The sequence below is a fragment of the Erigeron canadensis genome, chromosome 8, assembly GCF_010389155.1.
Source record: "Erigeron canadensis isolate Cc75 chromosome 8, C_canadensis_v1, whole genome shotgun sequence".
Lineage (NCBI taxonomy): Eukaryota > Viridiplantae > Streptophyta > Magnoliopsida > Asterales > Asteraceae > Erigeron > Erigeron canadensis.
Window position 1 is genome coordinate 45,352,316 of NC_057768.1, and position 14,489 is coordinate 45,366,804.

General features: G+C 33.3%; 1 protein-coding gene across 1 annotated transcript; it reads right to left on the reverse strand.

Moving 5' to 3' along the window:
• Nucleotides 1–1,904: 1,904 nt before the first annotated feature.
• LOC122579662 (F-box/kelch-repeat protein At3g06240-like) lies at nucleotides 1,905–3,470 on the reverse strand. The gene has a single exon (XM_043751877.1). The coding sequence runs from the start codon at nucleotides 3,297–3,299 to the stop codon at nucleotides 2,169–2,171; it is 1,131 nt and encodes a 376-aa protein (XP_043607812.1). The 5' UTR covers nucleotides 3,300–3,470; the 3' UTR covers nucleotides 1,905–2,168.
• Between the last annotated feature and the right edge of the window lie 11,019 nt (nucleotides 3,471–14,489).

A 14,489-nucleotide genomic window follows, 5' to 3' on the forward strand; every position in this document is an offset into this window, starting at 1 on the left:
AATTCGTGTGTCCTGCATCCATGGTAGCATCCAAGGTGTCATACTGACATATGATTTTGAAAAAAGAACTTTTAGTAACAACGTTTATGTTTGGAATCAAGCTGAATTTTCACTTGAAGGTACGTATGCAGAGAGCCTCGTTTCCCCAAAATTCAATGTATACAACTAGTTAGATATCTCTTCATGATCAATTCATTGAAGCATGACTTGGTTTATATTTATCTAATTATTATTATGGCTTCTAGTTATTCTCCTTTTCATTCTAAACTGTAAAAGCCAATGACTTTCATTGTTGGTTGGATATGGAATACTTATGATGTTTTAATATGCTTTATATACTTCAGTTTTCTGGTGTAATAACGATGCTGGTATGTTGTGCCTATTCATATTTCATAGCAAGTTCAAAGTTGGCCCAAGTGAAACTACTAAACATTGAGTTTTTAATTTGTTGATCATCTTCAGGAAACAAAAACTATGGACACAAAATATATGGATTTGGCTGTTTTGAATTGGGATTCACATGATTGGGCCTGGTATAAGTGGTGTTGATTAAGGCCGCCCGTTTTTTTTTTCTAGTCATTAAGGTATATGTATTAAGTAAAATATATGTAGTTGACGGTTATTTTTGTGTATCAAGTCAAAAAAGAAACATGAAACTCGACTAAATGATTAAGTTCTTAACTATTAAGTGCATTAAGCAAAAAGAAAACAGGGCCACTGTATATTATGTAAATTTATGCATCTGGTTTCTTCCATCTAAAAACCTTTGCTTAATTAATATCCTAACAAGGTGTACGTCATTGACTACAACGTATGAGCTATTAGATGCTTCATAGGCTTCAGGTATTCAGGTTGCCCTATCAACTTGTTTGGGTCGTTATGCATTTGGCTTCACCGTCGAAATATTTAATCAGCAAATATGACTTGTTCAAGTAATTGGTTTATGATTACACACATCCTATTTCACTTATGGATTTAATCAAGGGTTATGCTCCATGAATTGCTGCTCACCATGCCACAGTGACCAGACCCTCCTGACCTCCTCCCATAAATGTGGCACACATATCATTTGTTACTTTCTCAGTCACACCCATTTCCAGCTTGGTCCCTTTCTCTCCAGCTGGTCTAGCCCCAAGTCCCAAGCGCAACATTTGTCTATATACTTGAGTTGCTTCCGGTTGTTCATCCCTTTTGATACACTTTCATCCTTTCCCATAATTATGTTAATGTCCATACTCTGCTAATATGACCATCAAGACCTAAAGCTTTTTAATGGCTGCAATCGGAAACAAGTTTCGTATATGATTAACTTCAACGTGTTACAAGCTTCTTTTGTTGCGAGTTCATGCATATAAGTAGTTCAGTTTTTGTTAAATGAGAATCGTCTTAAGTTAAAAAACCTGTTAAGTGCCTGAAATCCCCCCTTGACCCAACAAACTATCCTAGACCGATCGAGTACTTTGGATATCGGGATTCCCCGTTGGGGTCAGGACCCTTTTTTGCCATTCACACATATTGTAGTTGACATGTTTCCTCGACCTGGTCTAAATATACAAAGAAATTCATGACTTAACTGAAAACAAGAGAAGGAATAAAACTGGTAAAGTTTTGTGCAACAAAATCCGAAGACTGTCTGGCAGGCAATATACAACAAAAAAGTATAGTGGAAGATCAACCCGCTTGATTTTTAAATTGTGTAGTTTCCTATTGCATATATAGGTTTTATTAATAGATTGTTTCTATTTTTTATACTGCAATTGGTAACTTATATACCTGTATATTACAGAATCGAATGCTAGCCCCTGCCAACAAAATGAATCTTGGAATCAAACACTAGGGCGTGGATGCGCCTAGCAACAAAATGCAAGCAACAGGCTAAAAGTAGTAGCATATATACATAGTAATCACAAAACATGTACTCATATGATATTGATGACCAAAAACAAGTATATCAATCAAATCTGATTCCATCAATATCTAATAAAACTACCACATTTTTAGTAGGAAAAGTTATGTCTCATGTTCATTTAAAACCCATACCGATCATCTTTAACAAATATGAAACATATTATCTCAAAACTAACTGAACTGAAAACAAGTGAAATGTAAAATGCAAACCAAGCCGTAATTACTCCATCACATGTCCCTTCACCTGGATCTGTTGATTGCTAATTGGTTGTTCTGAATTTTTCGGGGGAGACAAGGCTTTCGACATACATACCTCTAACATCCAAGTCCTTCAAATTCTGACGAGTGACAAAAAGCTTACGAAAACGTCCAGTTTCAGCGTTGTATATCAACATAAGGTCACGGCATACAAACAGAATCTTGCCATGGTGATCAAAAATCAGTGGCTCCATAATCGGAAATTCATTGAGTGACATGAGTCCATTTAGTAAAATCCTAGTCCAAGATTTTCTAACCTCGTACTTATTCATCAACCAAACCTCGCCTTTGCAATGTAGCAAAACCGCAAGTTTTCCACCAAGATCAACAAGCTTACAATCATCGAAACTCATGATATCAACACCTTTACCTAAATTGGGTAACGGCACTTTCCTAAACTTTTCATCCGCTAAACTAAAAGAAACGATAACGGGTGGATAATCACGACCCTTCTTAGCTACCCAATGCAAACACCCGTTAACAAATGCATCCGACAAACATTTCCAGTCATACCAATGATTATGCCAATGATCGTACGGATAATCAAACAATCGCTTCCAAATATTACTTCTAAGGCTATAAACAGACACATAATGGATATCCTGAATAGCCTTATCATAACTAGAAAAATAAATAAGGGCAATCACCTTGTAATCATCAGTAACTGAATCATAACCAAATCCATACATGACGTGGATTACCATCATTTTATTTAAAATACCCTCAAGAGTACACGCTGGCAAATCCAAGGATTCTTTTGTTGTCGGGTTAATAAGTACGAGATTATGACCAAACTCGCGGTTAAAAACAGAGACCAACACAAGACCATTGCAACAACCGTAAAAAGTATTAGGCGGTTTTAGGCGAATCTTTGTCGGGTTTGATAATTTATCTTGATGGTAACCAAATGAAAGCGAGTAAAGTGAACGATTTTTACAGGATTGAAAAACGAGGTGATTATGGTTTAGGGTTTTAGAATAATGGGTAGTTATGAATGCGGGTTCAGTAAGTAGAGACAGCCAACCTTTTGAAACGCACCTGAAACGACCAACGGATTTGGCCGGAAGACGATAAAGGATCTCGGTGATCATCTCCGTTGGAATTGACCTGATGCTGCTCATGTCTTCTGCCATTAGGGCTCGCCAAAGATATTTGGAAACTGAAAAGACAACTGTGGGTTTTATTGGTAAATTTATTGAGGGTAAGAAAGTGGCGGTAATTCTTAGAGGTTTTCCCGCCGAAGAGAGGTGAGAGGTAAATTTGGGAAAAATCGCCGATTTATTGGGAGGCTTCGCGACTGTTCACTGTCCTAATCCAAACCTATCTTGTATTGAAATTGAAAAAATTAATTAATTTTTGTATTCTTTTATCCACGTTTTATCTATCCAATATTTTATTACATACATACATATGAAAGGATAAGATCTTAGCCTTTTTACTGAAATTTCTTAAAAAAGGAAATTTGTTTAATTTTCAGGATTTTATTGTTAAAAAAATTTCAATAAGGGAACTATCATTAAATTTTAACGTCAACTCATCGTTAAGTGATACGTCAGCTTGTCACGTCATTAAAAAAAGTTATGACCTTACACCTGGAAAAACCATCACACTTTTCTCTCTCCTTTTGAAGATTCCAGACGGCTATCTTTCTGCACCAAAATTAACCACCACTATTTATCAATTCATCACCTTCGGAGACAAAAGTATATAGGTTTTTTTCATAAGGTTTACCTAGCACACTATATAAATGATGCGACATCGACTGAATCTTTAAGGTATCTTATTTATTTAAATTTTAAGTTAGATATGAAAATAAAAATGTTTATACAAGAAAAAATGTTTTAGGTACCAACGTGGACTTTGGATTGCGGTTGATATAAGAGAGCATTGATATGTCATTAATTCATTGAACCCACCGACAAAGTTTTGAGAGGTTTTTTACTTAAATTGGATATCTAACATTATACTATAGTGAAGATCCGTGCGTTGCACGGCTGGGTTAGTTGATGTGTTTCACGTCTTTGCTGAAGTTTCTAGATTGTTAATGGAAGTTTATGAAGTAGTTATGTGACGCATGTATAGTGAAATGTGTAAATGCGAATCTAAAAGCTCATGTGTTCAGCAAGAATCAAAACAACATTTGCTTTTTGGGTACTAAAATATATACTTATTAATCATTTACAAACCATATATATAGTGCAAGAATCAACACCATTTGCTTTGTGGGTACTAAAAGATATGCTTATTAATCATCAATAAGTAGGTTCCCACGGCCCGAATGAACTGCTCCACTTTACTAAGGTCTGGCTGAGTGGCTGGGAGCAAATAAAAAAGAGAAGCAACAAACAGAAGATGAGTACCGGCCAGAAGACTATAAAGACCAGGGTAGAAACATGAAAGTGAAAAGCCGACTAAAATAAATTATAAAATAATTACCTTGCTTTCATTAGTGAGATACTCATTTAGGGACCTAAACTCCTTTATATACACGGCTAAAGGTAAATTTATAGCACCCTGAAAGCAGATAAAAGGTAATGGTAAAGATTAACTAAAAGTAACAATATTATGGTACTTGCAAAAAAGTTCAAAACGTAACTCAAGAATTTCAAAGTGGGCATATGTGGTAAAAAGTCTTTCCCAACAAAGAAACATAAGAAGATAGGGTCATCAACTATTTGCTCGAAATCGATCTTGGAAGGAGGATTATGAATTCTCATTTCATATTCTAAGTACTCCCTAAGTGTCCAAATATCAAGAAACTGAGTAAAAAAATGTGTTAACAAACACGACAACAATATTCTACATTAAATGAACATAATTTGAGCTATACCTGGTTAGGCTTCCTAGGCACGGTATCTGCCTCTCTTTTAGACTTCTCCTTTAGATCACCGTTTATTTTTTAATGATTGTCAACAACAGCATATCATTGGTACTGGTCTTATTTTTCTTTAAATGTCTCTCATCTTACATCTTCTAATTTCTTGCTCGTGTTCCTTTTTCACCTCTGTTTCCTACCAGTCAGCCATAATAAGCCATAATGAGTCATGACGGTAACAAACCGCCTCATTAGTATTTGAGCGAATGAGCGTGTCAACTAACATGGAGCCTATTAATATATATAAATAAAAACCCCCAACTGGAATATGCTATTTCCATGTGTACTTAAATTATTTGTTGCCACTGATGTTAGTAGGTTTAACTTCGTATTCCATTCCACCAGTAAATGTATATCTATAAGTATGAGTAAAAACAGAGCAAGAAGCCCATCAAGCACTCTAAATTTTTGGATTATAAAACAATACTTCTGAAGTACATAAATGTGGTTGTCCTACTTGTGCTTAGCGTGGATGGACATGTTCAATAAAATATACGAAAAACTATCGACTTTTTATAGATAGTTTTTATCTCCAGGCCTCAACAAAAAAATAATAACAGTAAATGTTGGCATAAGATATCCGAAATTAGATTTAACTACCGAAACAAAACAACAAAGGTGGAAAAGTGACTGTCAGAATGGATAATCGGACACATCGATTTGGGTCAAAACGGTGATCCTTTTAGGATGTATAATGTATTCCGTCTTCTTGAGTCATTGATATGATTAAGAAATTTCAAATACAGTGATATTATATATTTTCAAGTAAAGCGAGATAAATTCACAATCTACATAGTGTTATATTAAAAGAAGCCAAGTGGTTCGGGTAAAAAAAGGTTTGTAAGGTGAGAAAAACAGAACTGTCGAAGTCACCCAGCGTTATTATAAGTAATTTTTACGAACTATACTAATAAAATGTATAAAACGGATCTGTGTCTATCAGTCTGAAGTGCACACTTACCACTTTTACCACTATTCAACAATAAGAATGAAGGATGAGCATACCTCATACCAGCATCTAACATCTCTAAGAAAAGTTGGAGCCCCCTTTTCGATTCGCACTTTCCGGTTAGCATTAATAAGTAGTGCATAACTCACAAGGTCAGCCGAGAATTAACTCTTTGCATCTACATAATCCAGAGTATCAGTCAACATCATGGAGTTAATTTTATCTCACTTTAGATTAGAGAAATTTAAGAAGAGCACCTATCATGACCATTTACAATTACACTATGTATAACACCTTGAAGTACATTTACCCCCTCAAAGTGACACTCAATGTATCTGTAGGTAAAATATTCCATTCTAGAACCACATAAAAAGGAATTACGATATACGGGTTATCTCTATGTTCCCCATCAGTTGAGTGAAGCCTGAAACATGTTACATCATAAGTCAAAAAAAGTTTGTATAAGGGATCATAAATGGGTTTTATCTAGTATCTATTTCATTGAGTTATCGAGTCCGAAGTAAATTATAAACCTTTTTAAAAAACAAAAAATCAATAAAATGTCTCAACTTCTATCGTGGACAAAGCAAATAGAGCCAATCTGGCCAAAGCAAATAGACCCGATCTGGCCAAGTACTTAAATTCTGTCTATGGCTTTGTTTTTTTGTTCTAGTCTGTGTTGCTAATTGTATTCTTGTATGTTTTTGAAGCAGGGTTTGAATTCGATATCACCCATCAGACCCAAATTAAACGAAACTTGAGAATAATAAGTAGCTTCCGCAACATCAAATGGATAAAAAAAAAACCATGCTAATTAGCTAAACCATTTAACCAAGTTACTGAATGGGGGTGATATTGACTTGATATCATAGAGATGGAAATTCCCTTCTTATTGGTCATAATAATGGAGTAAAAAAAGCTGAAAAAAACAGTCATAATATAACAACCTTTAATAAAACTTTGACATAAAGTAGACTAAAGAGAATTCCCGGGGTAATCGATCTTGGGCCAGGTTCCGGCATACCCTGCCTCTTAACATGTCCGTGATGGTATATTTAATCAGATAGATAGGGAAGAACAGTGTCGAGATTCACCTCTTGAACTTTTATCTTGTTACCCCCCGCAACATTTGCAGCATCACCACCAGCAAGAAAGGCCTTTGAAGCTCATGTTCAGTTCGTGTAAGCTTCTTCAGCTTCGGCTACGTTTTTACATTGTTTTCTATCAAAGATTTCATTTTCCCCCCGATAAAGGAGAGAATTGTATTAATTTAAATATCGAAAAAGATAGTATCCCTAAAACCATTTTTTTTATCAGTAGTATTATTTTTATTATTATTTTAATTACTGCAACATATATAAGAAGGAAGACATTAAAATACCTTATAGGTGTGTCAACAAACATTGCTTTAGATCGATAAAGTACCTACAAAAATCCAAGTTCAATCAGAATTAAATTCAAATAAACCATACCAAAAGATAACTATTAATCTTGCGATTTAAAAACATTTGTTTTTTAGACTAAATTAATAGAAGACCATTGCTCAGTTGTTGTTAATCATATCCAGGAATACTTCCAAAAAATATATCAATAATAAATAGATTTGCAGTGAAATTATGAATAATTCTTAACACATAACTAAACTGCAATGTGTAGGTAAAAGATATATGTAATGAAAATGAAACATAAAAACCCTAATTTTTTTTTGCCTGAAATCAATATAAAATAATCTGGATTGATGGTGTTAGCATAAGTGAAAGCATCACTGAACAATTACTCCATCAAACCTATAAGAGAAAAAAGAAATCAAATCAAAATCAACAATAGACAGAAAAAATAAAGGATGATCAAGATGAATACGGTAGGAGCAATCCGAAACTTAAGGCTGGCCATTACAAACAAATAAAATGTATCAGTGAGCAATACTATTCCATTCCAACTAAATGCATTATTTATATACATAGGTTAGCAAGACTTTTCATGAACCCAGTATCAATAAATACATAATAAATATAAAAATTTTGACAGGTATAAATTACAAAGAGTTACCTTTGGGTTGGAATATTGATCGGACACCCGATGAAGGAAAGAGAGAAGAAGGAGACGAAAGGTTTTTTTTTTTTAATAAGAGTAAATCAACTCGCTTTTGTTTAAAAAGAAAAAAAGAAAAGAAGAGAAAAGCCAAAAAAAAAAAAAAAGATAGTTGTTCTGTGTCTTCGGTTTGGGCGAAGATAGGAAGTGTTTGGGCTGAGTAAAACCAACAAATGGACTAATGTTGGATGGATGGGCTTTTATTATGTAGTGCAAAGACTCGGTTTATTAAATAACCGGGGCATTCAAATGCAATGGGTGTATAATGCATAATTGATGATATACGTATTATTAGAGAATAATATTAACTAAGGTCATTAGTGAAGTGCTAAAAAGCCCAAAAAGTTCCAATCCTACCTTTAGTTAGTAATAATAATAATATTTAAGCCTATTAAATACCATAAATGAAAGGCTAAAAAGCGTCAGATTTTTCCACTCCTTGATCCAACTTTTATATAGATATATATAGATAATTAAGTGATATATAATAAACCATACGGAGTAATAAATATGGATTAACCAAATAAACATTAATCCTTATTAAGTATACAACACCATGAACTAATTATGTGTACATATCAAATAATTAACCCTCATTAAGTACCCTAATAAGTACCATCAATGAAACGATAGAAATCGGCAAATTTTCCCACTCCCATGATAAAACTTTAAGATATATATAGATACTCATTTTCCCTTATGAGTATAGTATTAATAATACTTATTGATGTAAATATAAATATTATAACTACAATTAGATTGCATCCAATGGTTGCTCAGAAAACCGGTATGTAAGAATTTTCCAAAGGCTAAACATGGGGAAGGCATATAAAAAATCAGCATGAGTTAAACATCCAATCATAATTATCAGTAAACATCCTGGCATGAGTGCCACCCTTCTAAAGAAAAAATGGAGAACAGGCACACAACGAAATAGATTGCGGCACACCATATTCTATTGTGAATTGTAATAATGGGTTTATGAATATTTCACAAACAACAATTTTATTAGTTAAAGTATGTCTATATTTTTTCTTTCTTTTTTATCTCTCTATGTTGGTTAGATTAACCGCTTACGTGTCATCTATAGACTATATTTATAAATTTTTGTTCATAAAATTATATAACGCTGGGTTATATTCTAAAACACTTTAAACGCTATAGAGTTACTTTCAAGAAAATATATTATTGGTGTTAACGTGGATTTTTATAAATATAATGATATATTTTTAAATTAGCTTGGATATCCTTTAATAATGAAATGGTGAGATTGAGCAATTTATAATATAACTTAAAGAGGGGGTTTGGAGTACATTTGGCACCCTTAATCCCCCTTATTGAGCCTAATTCATCCTCTTTATTAATCTACTATTTTTTAATATTTATTTAATAGTTATATTTATTAAGGCCGACCTTTATATTATTAATAAAAAAGACTCACAAAAATTATTATATACATACAACCTAGAAAAAACCATCACATATTCTAAACCCAAAAAAGAAAATAAAAGGCAAAATAAAAGAGCTACGATCGACTACCAAAAGTGTTTTTTATTTATATACTATGTTCATATTTAATAATAATTATTATAACATTTAACATTGAATTCTTATGTTATTGTTATCATTATCTGTTTTAAATTATTTTGTTGTCCATTATAGGTTCATTATGGTTTCTTCTTCAATAACAAAAAAATAAGACCACATTAGTTCATCTTGAAGATCTTAAGCCAATACATGTTAACCATTATCTACGACTCCGTGTTGTGTATGTATGGACTGTTTCAGAGTGGAATAACCCGAAGAAAATCAAAACGTACGATATACTCTTTGTTGATGAACTGGTATGTATTTTTCAAATTATATACTGTACACTTTTTGTTTCTCTTTTTGTTTCTTTTTTTGTTGAGTTGAACTCTAAATTGTTTAGTATAAAATGTTGTTTGTATTTGTATTAAGTTTAGATATAAAAAACTACAAATCATTTTATTTAACTAAAGTTGAAAAAAGAAAAGGGTAAACTGAAATCAATATTTATATGGAATTAATTTTTATATGTTTCTTCTTTAGCTTTCGTATTGATTAAGTTGTGATGCTTGTCATATTGATTGTTGCTCGAATTGAATTTTAATTTTTTAGCTTTGATTGATATATCTTAAGACTACCCGTCCATCGGACGGGCCTGAGCACTAATATATACTATATTTACAAACAAATCATTATAAATAAGATTTGCTAACTGAGATAGACTAATAAAAGTGAAAGTTAAAATTCATCAATTGGTATTCAGTTTGTAAAGTTTATTTGTATAGATGAGTTTTACATACAAACTTTTACAAAAATGTTTTTACTTGGCTGGAAAGCGAAAGACTTTATATACTAGTCAAACTTGAAGTTGAAATTCATGTCATTCCAAAAGTTCAACTTTTAACTTTTATGCTAGTATTGACATTTGACATCCGCATATCAATACTATTGTGATTTTGACTACGCTTCTTTTTAACTTTTATGCTAGTATTGACATTTGACACGATAGAGATTAAAAAGTCAACCCATTTTGACCCCGCTTCTTTTTACCTTGATCATGTCTTGCAGGCCCGCAAAATTCCATGGACCTTCTTTTACTCCTTCCAAATCAACCATCGTTGAAAGCCCATTATCGCAAAACCTCGAGTGCAAGTTATCACCACTATTGACTTTGTGCAATTTTCTGTCTTCTCGGTACTTTTGCTTTGAACAAAAATTGCGTCACTCATTTTCTTCTTTCATGCAATTCCCACCCTTCTCAATACCTTGACCTTGACCAACATTAAGTCTACTGGTCAACGCCTTTTTGTAGACTATATACATTATTATCACTGTTTTCTTTGTTCTTTGAAAGTTCGAATTGAGTAGCATATTTTGACTTCAATATATATGATTTTGCTCTGTCTGGATTCAAAAACTTGCACTTGCATCAGTTTCGGGTGCATCTTCCTTCCAACCAATACTTTTCTTGCATTTTTTTCTTGACTAATAGTTGTGAGTCTCTTGAAAACGGCATTCACTTGATTTACCTTTTTTCTTGGAAACCTGTCTTTATTGAGAACCTTCAAGCAATTTCCATTGCCATACTAAATAAAACCGAAACTAATGATTAATTACAAGTTCATTCTCTTAAAAGAGATAACAACAAGCCGAAAAGTTAATACCGTCAATCTTCATCCTAGAAAAGACCAGCAAGTCCTTTGTACAATCTTAAGCCCAATATGCTCACAGCGTATCCATGAAGTTCCAGAACAACAACAAAGCGGAACCCAAAAGACCGACGAGCATTGTTCATCACAAAAACCCAACAGATTTCGTAACCCATGGCTATCCAAGAATCAACATAAGGCAACAAAAAATTGTAAGTGAAACATAAAAACCTAAATCCTATATCAATCGGGCAGCCTTTTAGAAACATATAAAAAGGAGATCCAATTGTTTGCCACCCAACAACATTGGATTGATATATATACAGTATATACATATAGGTATAGATTTATAGATATACACAAGGATATAGTACAAAACGCAAAAGAAAGAAGATGAAGATATTACAAAAAAAAAAACCTTTGGCAAATTGGATAATATTTTGATTGTATAATATATGAGCCCATTGCCACAAAACCACGACTGCAAATTCTGAAAATTTTGGGCTTTTGTGCAATTTTCAGTCTTCTGGGTACTTTTGTAACGACCCACATATACTTCAGTCTTCTCTCATGCAATTCCCAACCTCCTCAACACTTTGACTTTCCACATCATGCATCATAAATCAGTAAATCATATACATACTCGTATAGTGTGGTTAGCCGAACCCAAGGAGAGCATTTTACAGTGAGCGAAAACACAGCTCCAGTGTCGCCTATCAAAGATATTGTTTCTTTAGAGAAACTGGTTTCCAGGATAAAATCGTACCATTTTGCACCCAAAAACTAACGTGCATATATCTACGGTTACACCAACTATCCGATTAATTTAGCTCCCACCCACCACTATATATTTTAGTTTATAGCTTACTTCTAGTGCTATGAACACATACTCGGCAATACTTAGTAACCACATCAACATGTGCACTAGAAGCAGAAGAATTTCAAACATGTCTGGATAAATTTGCCTGAATCTTTTGTGGTCCAAAACTTTGAATTTACATTTAATACATGGTGTTCAATACGAGTAATAATGACATCTATTTTTGAATATGTGACTTAGGAGTTCTTATGTCTTAAACTTGGTGAGTTTGGTTAAACTTAAGCTGGTTTGACCATTGACACGTTTGACTATTTGAGATTAAAAAGTCAACCCATTGATTAAGTACACTAAAAAAAGTAACAATAAAATCACCAAGACTAAATGAATTTACCTTGATCATGTCTCGCAGGCCTGCAAAATTCCATGGAGCTTCTTTGACTTACCTTTGTATGTCCTTGCAGATTGGCTACTGCTGAGAGCCTATTAACACTAAAACACGACTGCAAACAATTATTGGCTTTGTGCAATTTTTGGTCTTCTCTGTACTTCTGCTTTGACCAAATATCATGTCACTCATTTTCTTCTTTTATGCAATTCCCACCCTTCTCAATGCCTTGACATTGACCAAGATTAAGTTCACTGGTCAACACCTTTTTGTGGACTATATACATTATAATCAATGTTTTCTTTGTTCTTTGAAACTTCAGAGTCGAGTAGTATTGGGATTCTTCCAAGCATATTTTAACTTCAGTTTATCAGATTTTGCTCTGTCTGGATTCAAAAGCTTGCATCAGTTTCGAACCAATACTTGCAAAACACAATTTTAAACGTATCTTGCGTTATTTCTTGACTAGTAGTTCAATTGATTTACCTTTCCAAGTTTCTTAAAAATTGATGTGTCTACCTTCATTCAGAACCTTCAAGCCGTTTCCATTGCCACACCGAGACTAATGATCAGTTGCAAATTCCTTTTCTTTAAAGAGATAACAACATCAATAACCCAATGTTAATATGTTCAAAGTGTATCCAAGAAGTTCCGGAACTGCAACAAAGTGGAACCCAAAAATCGACGAGTTGTTCATCACATAAACCTAACAGATTTCCTAACCCATCACAAACTCATGGCTATCCAAAAATCAACATTAGGCAACTAAAAAATCTGAGTGAAACATCAAAAACCTAAATACTAGATCAATCAGGCAGCCATCTAGAAACATATAAAAAGGAGATGCAATGCTGGTTTGCGAGGGCCCCAACAACACCCAACAACATTAGGTTGATATATACATACATATAGGTATAGATATAGATATACACTAGGATACAGTACAAAAAGCAAAAGAAAGAAGATAAAGATATCAATAGCAATCGCAATAAGGTATTACAAAAAATTATAATTGTTGGCAAAAAAGATAATATCTTGATTGTTGATCTATAAGAGAACTAAATTGGAAATGCAATTAATATTTCCATAATAACTTGAACTTTAGGATTGTAAATGAACAATATCTAATCCCACTACCAAACCAAACACTATTGATTACAAACTTGAAGAAAATATGACCTATTCAGAGAGCATTTTCAAGATGTGGCTATGAGGCAACTTAGTTGAGTTAAATCAAGTAAGGCCAATCTAAATTCTTAAAAGTTGCAGCTGAATGCGTTTAGTCCTTGGGGGATGGGTTGGTAATTATGGATTAAATGAAAGATTTCATCGTCACACCTGATGTGGTTTCATTGATAATACATGTTTCTCATATTTACCACTATATGATCTCCATTGCATGGTTGTTAATCTTCATTGGTTTATATTGTGCAATAAGTCTTGAAACGTGACGTTACCATGATGGGTTGATTTCCCATCTAAATTATAGCCAAGCGACCAATCTAACATATTAATATTCTCAAAATCTTCACCACTTTCTTCGTTTTCTGAGGAATCTCCAAAAGAAACATCATTGTTGCTAAGGTCTACCACTAAGATGGATTTTTTAACCTTTTTCTTTATATTTTTCAGTTTCGCATTTCCTTTCTTGATGGACTTTCATTCTTAATCTTGCCTTTTTATCATTCAAAATCTTATCAAGTTTTAAGGATTTGTTCCAAAAGAGATGGTACATGGGGTCTAAGTTTTCTAGTAAAGCAACTTCACTGGCTTTTGAACCTACAATTTGCTTTTTTTTGTTAAACAATCAAGGATTTGTTCTCCATCAGTTGTATCTTTTATGTTAGGTGAAACAAGACTTTCAACATAGCTATCAAAAAGCCAGAACTTATGACTCAGGATATAAGCTTTTTCACTTAAAGTTCTTTTCTCGAAATCATATATAAACATATTATTTTTGGTGGCCACCCGAATTTTGCCATTGTCATCAAAAATTATGGAGTTTAGCATGCAAAAGTCACCATCAT